Source organism: Cryptosporidium ryanae (genome assembly GCF_009792415.1).
Source record: "Cryptosporidium ryanae isolate 45019 chromosome Unknown contig_5, whole genome shotgun sequence".
Taxonomy (NCBI): Eukaryota; Apicomplexa; class Conoidasida; order Eucoccidiorida; family Cryptosporidiidae; genus Cryptosporidium; species Cryptosporidium ryanae.
The window spans coordinates 186,373-209,155 of NW_027125531.1; the positions used below are offsets into that span (position 1 = coordinate 186,373).

Consider the following 22,783-nt stretch of genomic DNA (forward strand, 5'->3'; position numbering starts at 1 on the left):
TGTTTTCGCATCAAAAGCATGAGCATGCTGTCCACAAACTGCCTCAGTGCATGCATGCAGTATTTGTACATTGCCTGAAGTAATGCCGGTATCACAGGTAGTTTGTGGGTTGCTTTTATTTTATTGAATTCTTCGGGGACTAACCGCACACCTTTTTGTTTTCGCTGAGTGCTTAAACGAGAGGGTGAGGCCAGAAATTTGTCTGTCGGCGTTACCGCTATGGAACGGCCAATCAGTACACAAGGAGTCAAACACAACCGATGATTGTGCGGCAATAAAGCAACTGCTAGGTGAAGCGCTTAACATGATGACGGCAATATTACAGTGGCAGTAATAAAGCCAAACCCTGATGTGCAATAGTTAATACCAAGCGAAACCTCCTGGAGAGTCACTTTGCAGTTAAGTTAGCTGCCAGAAACTCGCACAAATAAGTGCGAACGATCAAGTACTGGGTTTGAGTTGCAATATCAGGCACGAGTCAAGTGAACAAGCAGCAAAAAGCTCAGACAAATTGGTCCTAAATGGAAATCGTAGAGGGCGGGAACGGACAAGATAAGCATTAACTGCTGAAAACGCTAACTACAAGTGAAGGGGAATGTGAAAAAATAAATAGAGACGAGTAGATAAATAGGCGAGCGAGCATACAGTTCAGGATGAAACAATATGGAAGCGCAGAATCTGCCATTGAGTCTTCTTGCGACTTGAGTAGGGTTGAGTTTGATGGATTTGAAACAAATGAGAGTCCCGACCTGGCCATGGAAAAATATATTACTTCAACAACAGGCGAGAACGCTGTTAGAAACAAGAAAATAACGGTAGCTACTGACACGAATGAAGAATTGAGTAGTGTGGGAGTAGGTTTGGAGAAGGAGAAGAACAACGAAGCTGTAAAGGAGAATCAAAATGAGAATAATATGTCATCATATAATAAATTTTTGTTATTATTGAAAAACGACAAGTGCAATGAAACAGTTTTTTTCATATCAAAATTTATTCAACAATATCCGTATTTGGACGATGGTTTACTGCACGTTATATACGGTGAGGTCAGTGAGAAGCATGAGCTCGAGGATATTATAGTCAAGCACGATGATATAAATACCAAAACACTATCATATATACTTCACTCGTTTGTTTCCTTCTGTGTTAGGTTGTTGTTGGAAACTAACACATTCAGGTCAGTACCAAGCATCGAGTTTGAGGAGGAGAGGGATAAAGAGGAGGTGGTATTCATAACGGAAGGTTTGGAGAAACTGATAACTACTAAATTGTACAATATACTGTTTGAGGCAGTCTCATTTGAGAACGATGACGCGGACCACTATCTATTTAGAAAGCTAAAAGTGTTGAAAACCTTTGTTAAATTGCATCATTTCGATATATCAAAAATGTACATTGAGATGCTTCAAACCGACAACTTGTGGTTGGACATATGCAAAAACGAGCTCCATAAATTCATAAGAGTTAAGTCTCCAAAGGACAAAGTGGTGTTAATAGTAAACATATGCAAAATACTGCTTTCTTATATGAACAATATAAACAAAAAATGGAAGGAAAGCAATGCCAATTTAAACGAAGACGTAATAGACTCTCCTCCAGCTGCCGATGACCTGCTTCCATTATTAATATATTGCCTAATCCAGAGCAACCCAACTAAAATAAAAGCACATATAGAATTTATATCTTTATTTAGAAATTCAAATTTGCTGGTATCAGAGGATCTGTATTTCTTCACTCATTTTTATTCTGCAATAACGTTTTTGGAGAAATTGGATGGAAGGAAAATACAACTAAATATCGAGTCCTCTGTATTTGAGGAGAGGTTCAACTCCTCTGAGAAAAAACTATTTGGAAACAATCTTTTAAATTTGCTCACGCCCTACTCCGAGTCAAAATTTAGATTTGAAGAAAAACAAAAGGAGATTGAAGAAATATTAAGTGAAATATCACAGTTGAAACTAAGTTATACAGAATTCAATTCAATCGAGGAATTAAAAGTGGGTGATATGCCTAAACTATTTGAAGAGTATAAAAGTATGGCAAACTTAATAAAGGACCTAAAAAAAGGGTAGGGGTTAACAATCTTGATGTTAACAAATTAAAAGCAAACCCGAATGACAACAAGCTAGCTCCCTTTCCACTCCTCCCTGGGGTACTTAAGACAGCCATTATACACTCAATAGGTGGATATATACGCGAAAATATAAATTATTAAAATAACTTTTATATTAAAATATTTACTAACCAATAAAGATTGATTGATAATATTTATATATTTAGTTATATTCAAGACTAATTTTGTCCGAAATTGGGAAATTTATTTTTGACTTAAACAATTGAGCAATAGATGGAAATTCAAGAATGTTCTTCGGTTTTTTTTCCATCCAAAACGTATGAAACTTTAAGAAAATATAAGAAAATAGTTCACAAAAGATTATTATCATATTTACGTCGTTATCAGTTTTGTAAAAGAATTCGATAACTCTTTGGTCTCTTTGATTTAACCAATCTCTCAACCAAGAAGTGATATTAATCCCAGTTACTGCAAATGAGTACCAGTACTTTGAATTGCTTGACTCTCTATGTATAATTTTAGATTCTATTGGATGAGCGAGACTGAAATATAAGAGACATACAAGTGCCAATATACCAACCCCTCTGAAATCGCTATAAGGCTGGTCGCATCTCTGAAAACCAAGTAATTCCCATTTAATTTCGTCGTCACTTGAATAATAACAATTCCAAAGCGAGCTCAAAAGATTTTTGTGACTTCTTTTACTTGGATCAAAGTTTATTTTTGCAAGTATATTTATTAAATATCTTGATTTGGTCGCATTGTGTATATAATTGAGATTGTTTTCAAGTTTAACCCTAAAGTCTTCAACATCACATATTCTATTTGACTTCACTTTGATGATGGTGTCCAAGCACTTTTCGATGCAACTATTATCAATATTTGTTAACAGCAAGTCTGTAATTAATTTGGGATCGCGTGAATATATTTTCCTCGACCTAATCAAGTAACTCTCGACTAAAAATGGATCTATTGGATTTAAATTCACAAGTTGTTCTATTTCACATGGCTTTTTAAGTGCCTTCCTTATTGATTTTAATAATTGAAATATAGGCTCTCTAAAGAACAAATTTGGCACTGGAATATGGTAGTACTCTTCAGGCAAAGCAACCGATGCTCTTGTTCTTCTAATTGAAGACTTGCTAAATGAGAAATAATTATCGTTTTGAAATGCTACCCATGGTGGGGACTTTGATAGTCTTAATCTTTTAAATGTACGTTTATTGTAACAGTGGGTTTTTACATTATTGACGCCGTTGTTTTTATTTTCAAGAATATTATCACTAAGCAATTGAATGTTCTCATTGGTACTAATTCTGACATTCCTTTTCAGATATTCGGCATTATAAAGAAATTCATCAGAACATATTAGATGTATCATGCTTTTGACATTTAGAGTCTCATCATCATCTTCACTTAGTTTTTCATATGATGGAGAAAAGGAATCATTTAGCAGAATATTATTATTTGTTGGTCCCATGGAAATTGATCTTGGTGAATGTACGTCTGTACTGTAAAACGAATTGTCTTGAAACGCACATGCACTGTTACAGGGATTAACTTGTGAATCACTCTCATTTATGTCAATGTAACACTCACACTTATGGCTTTTAACGTTATTTACATTACTAAACACAACTCTGATACTGGTTAAATTTGTATTAATATCGCAAGTATTGTACATTACAGAATTACTGCTCACGTTTATGCTCCCATTTGCATTTTCGTTGTTGTATTCTAAATTACAACCCTGGTTAAACTCATAATTACCTATATTACCACAACTATCATCGTTATTTGCATTGTTTGATTTCATAATTAATCTGAATATGAAATACAATAATGCTGTTTAAATAGTGTGATATATATATATGTACATATATATATATACATAAATATGTACATATGTATATATGTATACATATATATGTACTTAAGTAATTATGACCCTTAATTTTTACGGAATATCATAAGCTATATATAATTTACATTTATAACTTCATATTATTGATACCAAATACTATTACTAGAAATTAGTAAAATCTCAAAAAGAAAAGGGACTCTATATTTATGGACCCTCCTCCCTCAAAAATTTGGAGAAAAGGCAAAGTTATAGACCAAACCGTTTAAGGCCTCTTCCTCGTGTTGCTCTTGTTTATACTGCTCTTTAAAACGTCAAATACCACCCAACCTCAATGAATAACTTTGCTATTAAAAGAGTGTACCCGCCAATTTTAATGACTCTTGTTTATATTTGGGTTATAAGGCCATAATAATTTGTTACACATACACTCAACCAGCGCCAACACTTAATTTTTGTCTACAGGTGCAGATTGGAAAATAATTTTTATGTTTGAATTTTACCTGTACAAGTAAAAAGATAAGATGAGTGTGTAAATTAAATTCTATATGATATAAAAACAAGAGGGTTATTACAGTGATTTTTAGTTTTTTTCGCTATAGATTTAGTTTGTAGGCTAATTAAAGAGTCATGGTTATGAAACTTATGTTAGCACTTGTTTTAAAATCGGAGCTCCTTAACTCGACTGGTTGCTTTAATTTTTTTAACACCACCAGAAATTGTTTAATTTTTCGCCCTAGTGCTCGCCCATATTTGTAGCATTTACATGCGAGTAATGAGAAAATCAAAGGAAAACCTAATTGTGTTTTGTACGTTATTTTTTCCTCGTGGAGCTTAGAAAACAGCAAGTTGTAAACAACATCTCGCGAAACGAAAGTACTTCGGGGTTTTCTGAGATTTTAATTCAAAAAGTAACATAAAATGAACGTAGTGCTATATTGTTTTAATCAACTAATTAGCTCCTCAATGGGAGGGATTTAACGAGTTGTTTTCCACAGACTCGCTCCTCATGTGACCTGATCATAATACGACCAAACGAGTCACGTCAGTGCAAACAAATCTTATTATTTTTCCCCCTTACAAACTCCAAATTATGTATAATATCTTTGCTATATCTAGCACCAAAAATACTACTTGAGAGACATTTTATGCATGTAAATTCTAGTATAATTTTCCGTGGGGGGCGAAATCACAATTACAAACAGGCGGGAATATTATGGTAAAAGTGAAAATTGACTTATTACCAGAAGGGAAAATAAAGAAATCAAATTTAAGATTTAATTAGAAAGTTAGGAAATACGAATGAAAAGGGACAGGTGGCTGCACTAGAAAGCGATACTTTAATTGAAAAGTATGCGAAGGACGCGCATTTGTAATTGGTGACAGTATAATGAACAAGGTAAAGTCCACATTAGCGGATGACGGTTGCTACATAAACAGTACGCCAGTAAGCAAAAGAGGTTCTATAAAAAACGGAGTTATAAATAAAAGCCCGATAGTACTCAGTTCGAGAACAAGGAGAGTCGAGAAGCCAGGTCCAAAATTTTTGAGGGATGGTAATGACTGCAGGAATTCAAAAGGTCCAGTAGGTGTAGAGAGAATAATAAAATACTTGCATGCGCAAGATGCATGCATGCATAAAAACACGTCATTACTGCATGATGACAAAAACAAGATAGCAAATAGTGTGGCTGCAAAAGAATACAAGTGGCATAAGTTACTTTTGTGGTTAGCAGTTTACGCAACTTCGCTGTTGTTTTTCTTGTTGACTGTATTTTCAGTGTACAGGATAATAGAAAGGAGAGACTATTTAGGTTTAGGAATAGGGCTTGAGAGTGTGATAGAGGTAATAAAATCGGTGGAGACTCCTTCTGTTGAGAGCACGTACTATATAAGTAAAGAGTCAACGGACAATGTGAGAGAGGCTTTTGAGTACCTTAGGATGGGGGAGTTGGGAGAAAACGGAGACTTGAATGGAGTTAAGAATGCGTTTAAAGAAAAGAGGAAGGAGACCGGCAAAGTTAAGGACTATGAGGTTGATAATTATGGTTACACTACGAAAAGCAGTAAAACTGGATTTAATACAGTCAACAGAAATTTGTCAATAGAAAATTACGATTCTGCTCAATTAAACATCAAAGCCCCCAGCTTTAATATGAGCATTAAAGCTAACATGGACATGGATCTGTTTGGAAAAGGGTTTCAGCTGGAGGAGAACGGCAATGCGACAAATGAATATGAGGGATGGTACGGCAAAAATGTGTTAGAAACTTTTGATTTAGAGACTGAAGAAAAAGTTAGAGGGAATAATACAGCGGACAACGGCATAAGCTTGATAAACTACGTGTTGAATGGCAGAAATCCCGGGTCTCATGGTATTGATACAAACAATATTGGTATAATGGAGTTGCTATGTTATCCAGAATACAGTTACCAAGAGGGGATGATAAACTTGTACTATAAGGAGCTTGAATATGGAATAAATATGAAAAAGCACTTTACAGAGAAGGATATTGGCAAAAATTTGTCTGTAATAAAAGCAATCACCGACGAGAATAAACTGGATATGTTGGGTTTTGAAAGACCATACGAATTGATTATTTACATGTTAAATGCTCAAAATATTGAAAACAATGTTAACTTAATTAAAGTAGATAGAAAAGTGATAATATCAACTGGCTACGACAATGAAAAATTGGAGAATCTATGCTTGAAAAATAAGAAGTGGTTATGTAGTAAATATGAGATGTTGGTATTAAAGTTATTGTTAAAATTATATAGCAAAAACGACGGTTTTCTGACTTTGTTTTTGAAGAAATACAAAGAGAATATAGTGAATAACAATAACATGGACAATATAGCTTTTTTCAATAAAAATCAGATAAATATAGTAAGCAAACTGTATCCGGAATTGTTAGACTCATATATAAACTTTAAAAAGGGTATTTATAATAAAGTAAATGTATATTTATCTGAATACTACAGAAAAACGGTTAATTATGATATTTACGATACTTTTGGTTTTGAGAAAGTAACAGAATACGACATAGACTGGATAACATCTTTTGTTATATCTCATTCAATAAAAGATAGAAACGGCAATATAGCTTTCTCGCCATATTATGTAGTATTCCCACATGACAATAATATATTTGACAATTATGAGAAATTTACAGTATTTCATAGTATGAATGATAATTCAATTAACTGGAATTATGACAGTAATTTCAATAAAAATTCAAAAAAAAGGAGTCATTACATATATAAAAAGATATACACCCACTATGGCCAGCTTAACAACATTAAATTGTTGCTTCAATATGGCAAGATATTATTTAATAACGAGTACTTTACCACATGGTTTATAAGAAAAAACACCAATACTAATGAAATTAGTGGTAATCTCATAAACTTTAAATATAGTACAAGTGTGACCATAAACAGCATTCATTCAAATATCTACAAGGAATTGCTTCCGGATTGGTTAGTTAACATAAGAAGCAAATATATAGCTATCACTGATGCAATGAATGACTATGTTCACTATATTTCAATCAATAAACAAATAAAAATAGAACAGGAGAACGAATATGTTAGCGATAATAGAAAGGAGTCGTTTAAAATTGACTGCAATGAGTATTCATTCTATAATGGAGTAGGTACGGGCTTTGGTACAATACAATTTAATAGTCTGGGAACTGTTGGTGGAATAGAGAGTAAAAAGTATGTATGTTTGAGGGAACTGTTATTTAATTACGAGAAATCAAAAGATAACACTGTGAGAAGGTGGGATACTGAAGTGAAATTAATCAATATAATATATAATAACTGTAGCAGCAGATATAAAATATTAAGTGAAGAAAAAGATATGTTAATTAAAAAGTTAAATTACTATAAATTAAATGAGAGTGGCAAAAACATATTGAATTACTCAAGCAAACTAAAGCAGGAAATAAGAATATATATTAAGCTATTTTATTCAATTTATGAAGAGCTAAATACTATGAAAAAATGCACCAATTATTTTCATAAGCTTATTCAATTAATAGATAAATAATTATTAAAGCCTTTTTGGCGCCGACCCCATAATTAAAAGTACAATATAATTGTTTAATAAATAAATGCTATTCATTTATTAATAGACAAAATCAAGATTATATTTTTTTCACGATTTCAAGATTATAAATAAAAAAGATACAAGTAGACATTAAACATTGTTTTCCTTTTCTAGAGTCCATCAGTGATATACCACTATTATCTTATGATAATTGCTACTATGTTATATTTTCAAGTATATTAGCTGCTGCAGTTGAAAACTCAAGTGTTTGGAATACTGGTATGTGACATAGAAACAGTGAATAAATGTATCTTTATTTATTAGATAGTATTTGGATAATCCTTGTATTGAATAAGTTAATCAGGTACAAATAGCGTATTCATATATACACAAATACTTAATAAGGTGAGTAAACAAGTGTAAATAAGGAGTAAAAAGGCAGGTAATTTTGATGAAATATATAGGACACTTAAAGATTATAGGTTCTTGAGAATAAATACATTTTAATAAGTTTAAGTAATATAAAAATGGACATAGGTGATGTAGGACGAATATTGATTTCGGTGAGTAAGAAGGTCAAGAAAACAGCATCCCAAATAGTAAACCCTTTAACACCATTAGAAAAACTTTTAAAAGAGGCAACGTCAAATACAAATTGGGGTTGTTCTTCGACAATATTGAATGAGATTTCTCGTAGTATGGTTGACTACCACGATTATATTGTGGTACAACATTGTATATGTGACTGCTTGAACCAAAAACCATCAAAGTGGCGAAAAATATATAAAACATTGATACTTATAGAATATTTACTAAAAAACGGCTTGGAGAGATTTATAGACGATACAAAGGAAAATATATACAGAATAAGAAGTTTGCAGGATTTTTACTATAATGAGGAAGGTAGGGACAAGGGAGCAGGAATAAGGGATAAATCAAAATATATATTAAATTTACTTAATGACCCGTTGGTTTTGAAGAACGAGAGAAAAAAAGCTAAGGAGAACAGGAGCAAATACATAGGAATAAATAGTAGATGTGGTAATACTGTCTCTAATGCAGGTAATTACGGAAGCAGGTCCTCTAATGGCGTAACGGGAGGTGTTGTTGGTTTTGGTCATACTAGATCTGAAAAGTCTAGTGGAGGTTACTATAGTCACAGTTACGATGGCACGAACAATAACTATAGGAACGAATTATACGATCCATATAAGCCACAACAACAATTTAATGGTTGTATTGAATATAAAAATAATAGGAATATTAACGATAATGCGTCGTGTTCTTCGTTATCATCACAAACTTTCCCACCTCTTCCTTCGTCATTGAACAGTAACAATAAGAATTCTGGTATAATTCGTATAAATAACGCTTACAATAGCAACACTATGACTAGAAGTAGGAACACTGAGCCAGACAAGCATATATTGGCAGCTACGAACAGATTAACAAGACAGGATGAGAGGAATATATCAAATAACAATAATAATAATCCCTTTGAACAGGATTTTGAGAATAACAACGACAAGGACAATCAATTTACGTCAGAATGGTGCGACTTTATAGGAGCTAGTAATAACAATGTTATTGAGAAAACAACTGACAAGACTTCTAATCCGTTTAGCATTGACTTTGTCAATGAAAAGGAGGAGGAAACAGTGACAAACTATTCAAGAAATCAGAGCGAAACAACTAATAAAAAGAAAATTATGGAGTCTCTTGATCTGCTAGACATGTTATCTTTGAGTAACAACAATAGTAAGGTCCACTCTTTTAAATGTGGATATACGGAGAATGAAGACAACAATAGTAATGGTAATGACGGTGGCAGTAGTAGTAATAACAACGTTCACATACCTTTTGGATTTTAGTAAAACTGCTGTACCTAACTTAGCCTAGTTGCTGTTTTTGTTAATGGGAATGTTCACGAGAGCAACTACATGTTGTTTGCAGTCTTTCTCCCCGTTGTCAAGTGGTCTAGGAAACTTTACATTTACATTGGAGTCCATGAATAAGGCCTTTCCGGGAAAGAGGTTGATTCTTGTATCATTTAGGTAAATGAAGTAACTGTTGTTTCCTCCACAACCAACGCTAACGAGTAAGGTTGGTGAGTAAGAGAATGTGTTAAATTCAAGTGTACTTTCGTTACCCTTATCATTATAGTATTCGTCTATATTTATGGTTTTGATATGGTATTCGTTAATACAATCAATGCTATAGTCGTAGATATAACTCAACGTGGATGAAAAAAGCGAGTTATTTGTGACAACAACCTTGCTGTGGTTCTTTTGGAAGTTAACTGCTTTAATGAGAGTATTTACGTCTTTATATTTTGGAGTAAGTCCGCATCTGATAACGTTGTCGGAATTTGCCATACATTCAATACATTCTCCAGATATATACGAGTGAATTGTTCCAGGTCCAATGAAAATTGCATCACCTGGTTTTAATTTGTAGTAATTCAGCAGTAGTGGTGACAATATTCCAATATCAAGTGGATAATATTCATTCAACCTTAATATTAAGTGTTCACTTATCGTTCTTTCTTCATGCTTGGTATTTTCTATTCTTGCAACGAGTTTTCCAAGGAGTTCTTGTTTGTTTACGAAAGGAGATGGCTGAAGACTGCAATCACTGCTTTGTTCAAGTAACATATTCACGAAAAGTTCTCTCTTCATTTCAAAATTTGGATCTGCTTCCTGGTCATAGTTGTTGTCATCGCTTTTGGTCAAGCTTTCGTTGACGATGTTCTTAAAGTCAATACTTTTGAATCCAAACACATCTTTAATTTCTGGGTACTTTTCTATATTCGAAATAATGCTCGATGTAGTTTGAAACCCACAAAAAGCTTCAAACTCGGTTAATGCTATGGCTATCTCCGGCTTGTGATTATCATCTGGATACATTTCCGGGTGTCTTAAATTTAACTCCTTTGCCAGATTTGCGTCTGGATGAACTTGTAGGGACAATGGCTTTGATATTGAAAGTATTTTTAGCAGAAATGGCAGTTTTTTTTTGTACTCGCCTTTAAACTCATTCACTATAACGTCGTCCAAAGTAACTGCTGTGTTGTTATTGGATACATTACCGTCAATGGTGTTGCCGTCATTTACATATTCTACCACGCTTGGACTTGAAATGTGGGATCCATACCACAACTCTGCATACGGCTCCTGATTATCTTCGATCAACAGTCCAAGATTTTTGGAGTATATCTTGGTTAACGCGGTGTTTTCTCTCTTGCCCCAATCATACTTTTTAATGACGGGTATGACTTGGACAAATTCTGCATTATTTTGGTTTTGGTGGTCCTTACCACCTTTTTTATCCTGCATCATATTTGCTTCCCTAAGGTACACAAAGGCGGTCGGGTTGGCTTGACTTAAGATTAGGAATAAGTAGTTAAATTGTTGTTTTTAGTTTAGTTTCTTGGACTGAGAAATACAAGGTAATATTTCTTTCTCCCTCCCCTCCTTTCTTTTGTATGTATCTTTACGCTGTACTCGTTTGGGTCTGATAAACAGGATAAGCGGGCTCCACTATTAGGAGAGATTCTGCGGCCTTGTTTTTGTCTTGTGCCCAAGAGTCACACACACGACGGTAAATGTGTCTGTGTGTGCGTTTTCAACAGGATTTATTACAATGTTTTTAAAATGTACGCTTGATACAATTAATTTTGTTTCTATGTTCCTCCCTCCTTCTCTGTCTTCCCGCCCCACAGACAAACACACACTCTTCAGAACCCCTTTTTTGCCTATTTGTCTCTAGTTTGTTCGTCTCAGATTCACCCCACACCCGTTGTTTGCATTCGTTGCCATATAATTTGAGCCTAGAATCGACTTAATTGGAAAAGGGTTTTAGAAAACGAATGATGCATTGTTACTACGTTTCAGGTGTCTTGCAAACCTTGGCAGAGGGGGTTTTTGTTGTGTTACTGGAGAAGACTTGAGTTTCAATTCTAGGCATGTTTGGCGGGGACGGTGGTTAGGAACATAGAAAGAGCGAGACTGAGTGCCAAATAAGGCTTTCTATCAAACAGACGAAGAAGGCTGAAAGCTCCTGTTTGGCTTGGCACGGAATACCTAACCCCTCCTTCTGAGTTCTAAGAACTGCTTAGTTTCCTCACGAGGACTCTTTTAGAGTACTCAATCAAGTAGTTCGACAGCGAGATTGATATCTCTTTCGGGTGAATTAGCTTGTTAGTGTTTTGAACAATGCAGGAAACTATGTCCAGACTCCTTTTTTCCAGCAGATCTTGATCGGAAAAGTGCTCGTCTGTTCGACCCTGAGCGATATTAAATCCTTCGAGGTCTCTGTTCGAGTTGTAAAGAAGATGGTATACGAACTTTATCACATTTATTAGTATTTGCTCAGACTTTAGCTTTAGTATTGTATGTTTCGAGTTAAGCGTTTGAATTGAAGTGACTGTGATTAAGGATATAAAAACGCTTATCGGGCTTAAATCAGCTAAAGCTGTTGAATTCGAGTAGCTTCCGGAGTTTTTTTCAATCTCTTTTAAAACAAATGGCAAAAGCTCACTACCACAGGCAGCTTCCTCCAGAGAGACCTCGGCGTTTTTCAGTTGAGTCACGAAACAAGACTCAACGAGCAACTCGCACAGCTTCTGGAGTGCTAGTATAACACTAATGTCGGAGCTGCTCGTCAATATCCTGTTGTACAACAAACTGCTGTTTAACGTTATGTTCAGTAAAACCTGGATTATGATTGATGCCGAGAACTCAGTCACGTCCGTGCCGTGTACCAATTCAAATTCACTATCGTCTCTGTTAGTTGCCTGTGTTGTGTACTTGCACATCTTGTAAAGTATGTCAACGAAAAACCTCTTTGTCTCTGCATTGCTGCTTTCGCTTGAGGACAACAGCGACCCTAGTACGGAATTTGCAACAGTCAGATACAGCCAGGACAAGCCCTTGTTTCTCGTCTCAGAAGGCAGACCCACGCCTATGGCGACGGTGTCTTCACAAACGGACGATAATACACCGTCTCCCGTAGTGCGAGCGGATTCCACAGACCCTAGATGCCTAAATCCACAATCCAGTATTTGATCGCAAACCATTTTACTGGGAAAACCCTCGTCGTCTCGCAAAGCCCTACATATTCTTTGCCACCCACAAACGGTTTCCAGGGAACAACCTATAATCTTCATCAAACTTCTGCTGCTGCTCACATGCAAATCCAAGTCGTAACAGTTAGTGCGACTAAACTCCGAAAAGATGTTGTTCTTGACCATGGGAAGCAGTATCTCCCTTATCTCGTCGTCCGCACAGTGCTTTGTTAGTATATAAGAAAGTACTTTAGAGGTGATATCTGACAAATCTTTCGTGGAATACTCATTGCTGTCATCGATGAAACTAAGGGTCATTCCAATGATCCTGTCTCTGAGTGAACTTGACATTGAAGTCTGAGTGGGACGAGCGTGAGCGTCTTTATTGCACAAGGAGTCGTTTTCCATCATTTGGCCGTTGCAGGGCTTAATTGCCTCGTATATGGAGTTTAAAATTGAGTAAATAACGTCAAAGCTCCCAGCAACAGCAGTTTGTTTTGCGACCAACGAACACAAATCCGACAACAACGTCTCAGATCTGTTTCCCAAAAGTTTGTACAAATTCCCAATGCCACTTATACACGACTTTCTGATATTGGAGTTAGTGTCCACTATATACTTGATCAGTATGGTCTGTATTTGTGGCAGCAATGGCCTCAACTGCTGTCCACACAACTCTATAAACAAAGACAAATTATTCAGAAGGGAAACCCTAACAACAGTCGTTGTGGCCTTGTCCGATATCAGACGTATTAAAGGCCCAACAAGCTTAACTGTGATAGGTTTTATGCTTTCCCTCAAGGACATACTTATGACCTCGTACAAACCGAGAGCACACTCTTCCTTCGAATCAACGGTGCCCAAAGTGATCCCCTGTATGTACAAGGACGTGATTGAATCCAGCAACTTGTTGTTGGAGTCAATCAGTCCGAGAAGCTTTTCGTCTCCAATTCTCCGCTTATCGCAACTGGTTTTGGAGGAAATGTAACACTGATAGTCTTTACCGGAAAAAATGAGGCAATTGCTCACCTCTGCGGTTTTACTGTCTACTTCCCAGGTTATATTCCCTATTAACTTACTTTCCTCAGAGTCAAAGTGCTTTTGATGATCCGCTGGGTCGTAAACCAACTTTCCGATCGCCTCCCTCGTCACGGAAGACGACTTAACCACGAGCTTTCTCGGTACGTAGCTCACGAACTTCTGAAACGTCACGCTCGCTGACATTCTGGCCTCCTCAGATATGTCACAAATCGCTATTGGTATTATGTACTTTATCAGCGTTTGATAGGATGTTTCATATATCGGACTGTTCGAGAACAAGGACAGTCTTAAAAAATCCAAAGATCTGACCCTTTTGACCAAATTCTCGCTTTTCTCCAGCTGCGACAGACTCGATATCCCCAAGTTGTTTATGATGTGTCTTCCGGAAATCGTTAAGTTCTCATGAGGAGTGTTGTTCTTTATGATATCAAGCAGTATGGTCACATAAGTCTCTACTCCCTGTTCGTCTAGAGACTGAACTATTTCGTTCATCGCATCGTACGCCGACTCCCGTATTTCTTGAGTCCCAGACAAGACAGAATAAGCGTTTAGCAGCAAAGGGACAATGTCAAACAAGGAGGATCTCAATTTGCTTTGAGACGGTATTTTTGACATCGACTTTACTATTCTTATTTTGTTTAAGCTGACGCTCCCATAAGACACTCTTGGGAAAATCTTGGCGATAATCCCGCTATGCGGAAGTTGTATTATAAGCTCAATCGCAGATATCTTGGAGTGACTCAAGTGCTCCTCGTCGCCCTCAAACGGCAATACATCGTCCAACAACCAGTCTATGGTCTCGAACAGCGAATCTGGATTTTCCGCTGAAATGATATCCAAACACTCAACTGAAACCGACCTCACCTTGAACTCGGAGTCAGAAAGTCCCATTTTAACCAAAGGCATAAACGAGTTGATTGAAGACTTTAGATCGTTCTTTCTGATTGCTCTTAATAGCTCCAGCAAGCCTATGCATGCTCCCAGCCTCGCAGACGCACTTGGGTTCGCATATATCAAGCCTGCGTCTGTTTCACAGCTCTTTCCCAAAACACAATGAATATCCTCTTGGTAAACTCCGCCCATATTCTGGTAAAATATCGGCAACAACTGACTCTGCAAAGAATTTCCAAACTTATCCAGTAACTCCTTTAAACACTGAACCGCAATGTAATGCATGTTACTTTTGTTTTTGTCAAAAGCGTCGTCACCATTGAAATTGTTTGTCTCGCTCGTGGCAGGCGCAAGAGAGGAGCCTGTTGCAACATTGGAAATGTTATGGCAAGCACTTTCCGAGCCTGACAGGGAGTTGATTATTCTCCTGATCAATATTGGCAGTATGTCCTTTAGGGTTTGGGGGGTATTTTGGACGAGCGACTTCCACAGCGCAGATGCACTATTTTTAACCGAGACGTTTTCGTCACTTCTTGCCATGTATATCGCGGCCAAGATGTATGAACGTCTCTGAAGCGAAAAGCCTGCCTCCTCCAATACCTTTGTATCGTTGCAGAGCGACGTTCCTGTTGAATCAAGCTGTCCCTTTATCAACCTGTTTAGCAGGACGCCCAACAATGTGCAACAACTCAGACGAACCCTCCAGTTGTTGTTGGTCAAACCGTCCTCTAATGGCTGCATTATGTATCCGGCGTAGCCACTGCCAAACTGAAGAACAAGCGATTTGCAGGCCTTGAGTGCCATCTCTCTAACTAAGTCAGACTCATCTCCCAAACAATAAAGCAATTTAGGCAATATTTCTGGCATCAAATAACCCAGCTCCTCGCCAAAGGTTTGTGGTAGGTAAACAAACAAACCTACATAGCCCTCCTTTATACTTGACGAAGACGACTGAGTCTGGAGACCAACAGCTTGTTCCGTGGAATCATGATCCGCCAAACACACCTGACTCAATATGTAAGGAAGTATCTTTTTAAACTTCTCAATACCCAAAACGGACAATATTTCGGCCAAGGAGGCCGAAACTCCACTTTTCAGTGTCTGACCAACCTCCAATGAAAGCGTGTTGAAGTGCCACTCTATCAAAGAGGAGGACTTTTCCTGTCCTATCACAGATACAAGAGATCTGCACAACTTCGCCGTTAATATTCTTATTTCCGGTATTGGGTCAGTCAATGATATGTGTATTGAATCCTCAATTTGCTTAATAAAGGGATCTATATCAGATCTTTGACTCAATAACAACAGCAAAGAGGACAGTATCTGTAGGGAGTCCTTTTTCAGCTCCGTTTGACCTCTCTCCTGCACAGGCTTTAGCAGTACTGGCAATATCAGCGATAGCGTTGTTGTATCCACTGCGTGAATAAAAGTTATCGACTTGAGCGTCAACAAAGACCTCCTTATATTGTTTTCCGTCGGGTCTATCAAGGTTTCAACAAATTCCTCGGATATGTTCCTCACCTCGGGATTCTTAACCAACTCGATTATCTGATACAAAGTCTCCTTGGCCGCCTTGGACACGTTTTGATGCGAATCTGACGCCGTTTTGTTTATTATTTCGATCGCCTTGGGTAAAAAGAAAGACAAACAACTGGGAGAGTTATTAGACAATATTACGAGCAGTCTCAATATTGCTATCTTTATTCTCCATTGTTTTTCCTCAATTCCGTCCACTACCAGTGGCAATATCTGTTTTATTCCATATTTCGACAAATTTTTGACCAGTATCTCCGTTGTTTTCTCAGAATAATGACGTATTCTCTGGTCGTTCTCCGATATTATCTTTATTATATTGTTTAAATACTTTACTACGTGTGGCTCTATCAATATTCCCAAATACATACTCAACGATCCTATACAGTTTAACACACCCTCCACTCTCGTTGAAGGCAACTTATTTTTGGTGCTGCCGTCAGAGTAATCGGATAATATGTCGCTCATTAACTTGAATATCATGCCGCTGCTCATTTTTCTTACGCCTATTACATTACTGACTGAACCAAACACATGTGCCGAACCTATCCTTTTCCCCGGTTCCTCCGAAAACAGTGCACTGCTTAGTGATATCTCCAATATTCTATATCCCAACAAGACATCACCCCACTTCTCGTCGCTTTCCCCCGACTCTTTTCCCTTTAACAAACTTTTCTCTATGCTAAAGCACCCGTCTTTGCTTTCCGATAAAACATAGTCTGAATACACATCCTGCAAATCGTCCAAACTTGATGTTCTAAACGAATACTGACTCCCAACTCCGCTGCTCCCTTTATGGGAGTACAACATCCCAAATAACTTTGGCAGTATCTTTGTATACTCATTCGGTATATCCGTCAACAATGGCAAGTTGTCACTTGTTTTCTTACACAATTTCCCGTTCAACAACTCGTCAACTATTTTATATGTCACCTCTTTCACTATTGGATCGTCTATTGAACAACAAGATGCTATACATCCAATTGAAAACGCCAATGTATTGTAGAATTGCTCACTATTTACCTCTGGCTTGTAGTTTGTCGATAAATTTTTCAACGTTTCAAGTATTTTTGATGCTGAATTGTGTATATATTTATTGTTCGACATTGCAACAAAAAAATCAACTAATTCTCCCTCTAATGAACCTAGACTCTCCTTTTCACACTCAAATACTCTATTTTTTATAGAATAGTTTTTTTTGTTTACCGACGCATTCTTGACCACTTTTTTATCATTTTCTCTCTTGTCCTTTCTTTCAAAATTCAATTCATCAGTACCAGCGTCTTTTAATATAGTTGAGTCTATTACGTTTATCAATATGAATCTTACGCAAAATTCTATGGATTCGTAGTTTCCGTCATCCACTTCCCTTATTAATTCCTTTAGACACATAAGCAAACCCTTAACAGAATTTCTTTTTTGCATTCTAAACACCATTCTCCTTTCTTCTGCATTCAAATCCTCAATACGGCTTGGGATCACCGAATCCAGATAACCTACTGTCCTCGGAACCATTCCATTTATCAGCGGCCTGCATAGAAAGATTGGCCAGTTGTTTTCATACAATAATTGCGACGATGAGCAAGCCGACGCTAGTATTAACTTTTCCGAATCTAACCACTCTTTTTTCACACTTTCCAATTTATCTAATAAAACATTTATTACATTACAAGTTTCGCTAGTCACCTTGTCTCCAATACATTCATTTAATATTACCTTCGATATATTTCGTTGTTGTTTGGAAGTTATTGCTGGACTTGTTTGAATAATCAACAAATCTTCAATAAATCTCCTTTTCAACGAATGATCACTTGTGTTCTCACTAAGGTACTTGTTAGATAATTCGCTTGACGCACAAACTATTCTGTTTAACTCTTTATCAGACATTTTAGTAGTTTCATCAACCAGTGAATTTACCTGACTAGATATTTTTATATTAAGGTAACTGAAATAACTAATTACAAGATTATTTTTGCTTGTCTCACTAACCATTAATTCCAATATCAACAGTCTTATTGACAGATATGGAAAAATCAACAAAGATGACACCAATTCTAGTTCTTGTGTAGTTTTTATTTTTATGTCCATTAATATAAGCTTTATTGGAGTTGTGTATTGATCTAACAAAACTAAGTCTCCAAGTAAGAACATATATAAATGCAGTAAATTACATATATATCTCACTTGCACCTGTACATTGTTGTTTTTTATACAAAGCGAAATATATAATATTAATTTACTCAGTATCTGTATATCCTCATTAACGGTAGTGTAAACCAATTCATCCTCTTTGTTATTTTCACATAAACTATACAATGCCTTTGAAACAATGCATATTAATGCTGACAAACTATATGAGTCACCTAAGCAATTTACATTATCGTCTGATAATATCATATTCTGTTTACTTTTAATATCCAAATCATCAGTTTTTATTTTAAATGACTCAAGTATACCTTTCAATAGCTTTCTTCTTTCGTTTTCATTACCTTTATCAATGTCAATAGATAAATATTCCAGAAAACATTTTTCAAATCTTTTGTTACGTGTCATATTATTGTTGAGTATACGCCTCATTAACTCAATTGTGTAGAACTTTAGTGGCTTAAATTCTATCATTTTACTGCATGCCTTAAACACTATATCTGACAATTTAGTTTCCAGTTCACTTGATAAATCATTGTTTTTAATTAGCCCCGATGATTTTAAGGACACAAACGACGAAGCATTTTCGGATATTCCAACAAAAATCTCTAATACGCATTTTATTCTCGAAATTATTTTGAAGATATCCCTTCTGATATTGTTTTGCTTTTTTATTTGTTGATCTACTATCTCTTTTTTTGTCATATTCCCACCCGAAGTTCCTGCAGATAATGAAGAACTGGTTTCTGTAGTATTAAAAACCTTGTTTGAAGACTGCTTTCCGGACTTTGACTTGCATTCTATTTGTGCTTTTCTTAGCTTAGCAATGGCAAAGGCTGACGTGGTATTTATATTCGCAGGAGCATTATTGCTCGAAACAGACGAAACGTCTTTGTTTTTAGACTTTTCAGCTAAAACGGCTGACGATTGTGACAAAGATAATCCAGAAGCTCCACTTTTGCTTGCAACAACACTTGAATTTTGATAAAAAGAACTCATTATGCTGTTTTCTATCCATCTCGAAGTCTTAATTAGTTCATATATTTCAGAAAAATCTCCGAAGTTCTTATCTCCAGCCATAAATGAAGTAACCTTTTTATATATGCTCTCCTGAAAATTTTCCGTATAGTCGGTATTGGAAAAGTTTGTAATGTCGAACTCATATGGATTACTTGGATCTGAAATAACAAAATCTCCCAGCTCAACAGGCATATTTGTAGTCAGAAATTCCAAAGAACTGCAGTAATTATCACACAACTTATCTGTTAATTCTCTTAAAAATTGTGCATCTTTCATAATGTATTTGTCACAAAGCATATTTAAACATGATTTTCTAAATCCTGTTGTATCGCTTAAAGGCAAATATGTCAAATCAACATAAAATTGAACTAAATTGTCTCTGAATTCATTGGAGTTCAGCATTTTTGTTAGATCAAATAAACCAGACACATCACTTATCTTATTCTCAAGTAGCTTTCCGTGCTTTTCTTTAACAACATTCTTTTGTATCAATGGATGGTAACTGCATAATAAAAATAAAACCAAATACTGACATTTCATTCCATTACCATTGCAAACATGATTCTTCGCTATTGATAATATTAAAGTCCAAGATTTACGCAAATCCACGTTTCGAAGGGTAATTAAATCGCTTACTTCGCTCCGATACGAGCTCTTTTCTGCATTACTTATATTTATTGAGTAAAAGAAACCTAAAACAATTGAAAACGAGACTATCAGGTTGTACAAAACAGCCTCATCTTTGAAAACCTGGTTATTCCTTACGTAGTCTATCAGTGAATCTCCACCTGTTATCACACCATCTCGTCTAGGTGGTGGCTTTTTAAAACAAGAAATCAAGGTTATTCCCTGAAAAATCTCAATATTTGCGGCCGAATATTGCACTATTTTCAAGTTAAAATCACCGGATAGAGGCAAAAATGATAAAATTCTACTTGTTTGAATTAATAGCGCAATATAATTCTCAACTGATTGCATTATAAACCGGTCTTTAAACAATTGCATGCATGCACTCAAGTTAAGTGTGGGTAAGTAGTCGCTACAGGTGGAACCTTTATATTTTGGATTTGATATTACCTCCATAATGACTAAAAATGCGTTTATTTCTGCATTTCTGTGGTTGTTTGGGAAAAAACTAAATGAGCCTCCAAGCAATGTGTTAAGTTTTGGGAATAACAAAGAAGAATTCTTAATATTAGACGCGATGTTAAGTCTGTTAAATACGTCGCTCTCGCTTAATATATCCTTTATCGATAGTATTTGTCCCAAAACCCCAATAGAAAGTTTTTTTAAACTGTTTGTTTTATTTAACGCGGAACTAATCAAATTTGAAATGTCTTTCGAAAACAATATTTCCACTACTTCCTTAGACAGACTAGTAATTTTAGCTGAACCATCTGGTATAAAGCAATTTATTATTTTAATTAAATGCAATGCGTTTATGAAAGAAGATAATACTATTAATTTGGATGTGTCGTTCATGGATGAATCACTTATAATTAATTGAATTTTTTTCAGATATTTATCCGAATAATTGCTATTTAAACTATTGTTCAATGCGAAAACGAGTGAATTTGTGTGAACAGACAAAAGTTTAAAGTGATCAGAGTACTGTGGCGAAGCAATTGGTATTTTTATATCCATTGTTGACAATAAAGCTTCTTGAGATTTTTTGGAAAAGTTGTCTCTGAAAAAATCGTTGTTATTAACAAACTCACTGTTGCAATCATCACACTTGATACTGGAGTACTTATTTATCTTTAGGTTTAAAAGTTTCATTAATATTGTGTTTACAAGCAATAAAAGCGATATCTTCATTTGAACAGTCGTTTTTGAAACGTTAATAGATAGTATTGTCTCCTCTAACAACGAAAACAGTCCATTTTCCTTCTCAACATCACCAAAAATAAGAAAATAACATATGTTTAGTGATGTCCTTATTATTTTGATGTTTTCCTGATTTTGTTCAGAATTTGGTGATATTATAGTCAATACAGAATTAGAGACATGATCAACAAGAGCATTTATTATATCAATAGACTTGGAGTCAAGCTTACTGTTAACGTTCCCATTCTTATTGATTTCATTGATGAAAAATTCAAGTAAAACAAGTACATTTATTGGTTTGGTTGTTCTCTTGAGTTGTCTCAAAATAGAATTTATAAATGAATTCAAAATTACTTGATCACTACTAAATGTTTTAATAATATTTCTCAATGTCAGTTCTGAACCACAACATAAAATTGGTGAAATGAGTTGACATAAAACCTTTATTATGTCTTTCTTCAATGTCTCGTCATTGTTGTTATTTACATAGTAAATTGATATGTCTAAAATGAATTTCTGATAGTTATCGAACTTTTGAACATCTAGAAAACTACTCAAGTCACTGTAAATCCAATCCTTCCACTTTGAAGCCATAAAAGTGTTTATGAAATCCGAAACGACTCTCAGAAAATATAGGTACTCGGACTCAACTATTATATTATTCAATTTAATGTACTCGCAAATCACGTTATTTTTAAATAAAACGTAGATTGAATCTATCATTTTGTCGACATTACCTTTATTAGACATAAGTAGTCCACTTATCAACCAGATCTTTGCCACTTGGCTATTATTACTGCATGATAATGTACTTATTGTATTACGAAATAAATCGATATTACCATTATTTCCCATCCACTTTCCTGCTTTCGCAAAAAACTCCTTCCATATATTCCTGTAAATTTTTACGTTAAGAACATATGAATGTTCACATAAGTTCTGAATATAGCCGTTTATTTTTTGAGACATGTTGCCTTGATCAATGTCATTTGAAAATACTTGCAAATCTGGAGTGGTCTTATTGTGCTCAATAAAACACACCTCATCTTTCTGTAACTCACAAACTTCTTCCATATTACAAATAGTTTATTTCAGTTAAAACCAGCTGACAGTATAGTGGAATATAAAAAAATACCACTTATTTATAAATAATTAAAAAAAAGCCTCTATTACCTCGGAATGGGTTGTGAATGTTTTATACGAAGCTAACTGTTGAATATTTAAAGCTATAAACAACAATGGAAACCAAAATTATCCCAGTATTAGACG

General features: G+C 35.4%; 6 protein-coding genes across 6 annotated transcripts; 3 read left to right on the top strand and 3 right to left on the bottom strand.

The window, feature by feature from the left end:
- Nucleotides 1-653: 653 nt before the first annotated feature.
- FG386_002737 (Vps9p/ RAB5 like RAB GTpase binding protein involved in vacuolar sorting) lies at nt 654-2,072 on the top strand (the record flags this gene model as incomplete). The annotated part of the gene is made up of 1 exon (XM_067342186.1): nt 654-2,072. The coding sequence occupies one exon, from the start codon at nt 654-656 to the stop codon at nt 2,070-2,072; it is 1,419 nt and encodes a 472-aa protein (XP_067197791.1).
- Nucleotides 2,073-2,276: 204 nt separating this feature from the next.
- Nucleotides 2,277-3,890, bottom strand: FG386_002738 (uncharacterized protein; the record flags this gene model as incomplete). The annotated part of the gene is made up of 1 exon (XM_067342187.1): nt 2,277-3,890. One exon carries the CDS (start codon nt 3,888-3,890, stop codon nt 2,277-2,279), a length of 1,614 nt encoding a protein of 537 aa, XP_067197792.1.
- Nucleotides 3,891-5,325: 1,435 nt separating this feature from the next.
- On the top strand, nt 5,326-7,992 carry FG386_002739 (uncharacterized protein; the record flags this gene model as incomplete). Its single annotated transcript, XM_067342188.1, has 1 exon — nt 5,326-7,992. The coding sequence occupies one exon, from the start codon at nt 5,326-5,328 to the stop codon at nt 7,990-7,992; it is 2,667 nt and encodes an 888-aa protein (XP_067197793.1).
- Nucleotides 7,993-8,519: 527 nt separating this feature from the next.
- FG386_002741 (uncharacterized protein) lies at nt 8,520-9,863 on the top strand (the record flags this gene model as incomplete). Its single annotated transcript, XM_067342190.1, has 1 exon — nt 8,520-9,863. One exon carries the CDS (start codon nt 8,520-8,522, stop codon nt 9,861-9,863), a length of 1,344 nt encoding a protein of 447 aa, XP_067197795.1.
- A 24-nt stretch (nt 9,864-9,887) lies between these two features.
- FG386_002742 (mannose-6-phosphate isomerase) lies at nt 9,888-11,330 on the bottom strand (the record flags this gene model as incomplete). Its single annotated transcript, XM_067342191.1, has 1 exon — nt 9,888-11,330. The coding sequence occupies one exon, from the start codon at nt 11,328-11,330 to the stop codon at nt 9,888-9,890; it is 1,443 nt and encodes a 480-aa protein (XP_067197796.1).
- Nucleotides 11,331-12,094: 764 nt separating this feature from the next.
- FG386_002743 (uncharacterized protein) lies at nt 12,095-22,588 on the bottom strand (the record flags this gene model as incomplete). Its single annotated transcript, XM_067342192.1, has 1 exon — nt 12,095-22,588. One exon carries the CDS (start codon nt 22,586-22,588, stop codon nt 12,095-12,097), a length of 10,494 nt encoding a protein of 3,497 aa, XP_067197797.1.
- Nucleotides 22,589-22,783: the final 195 nt, after the last annotated feature.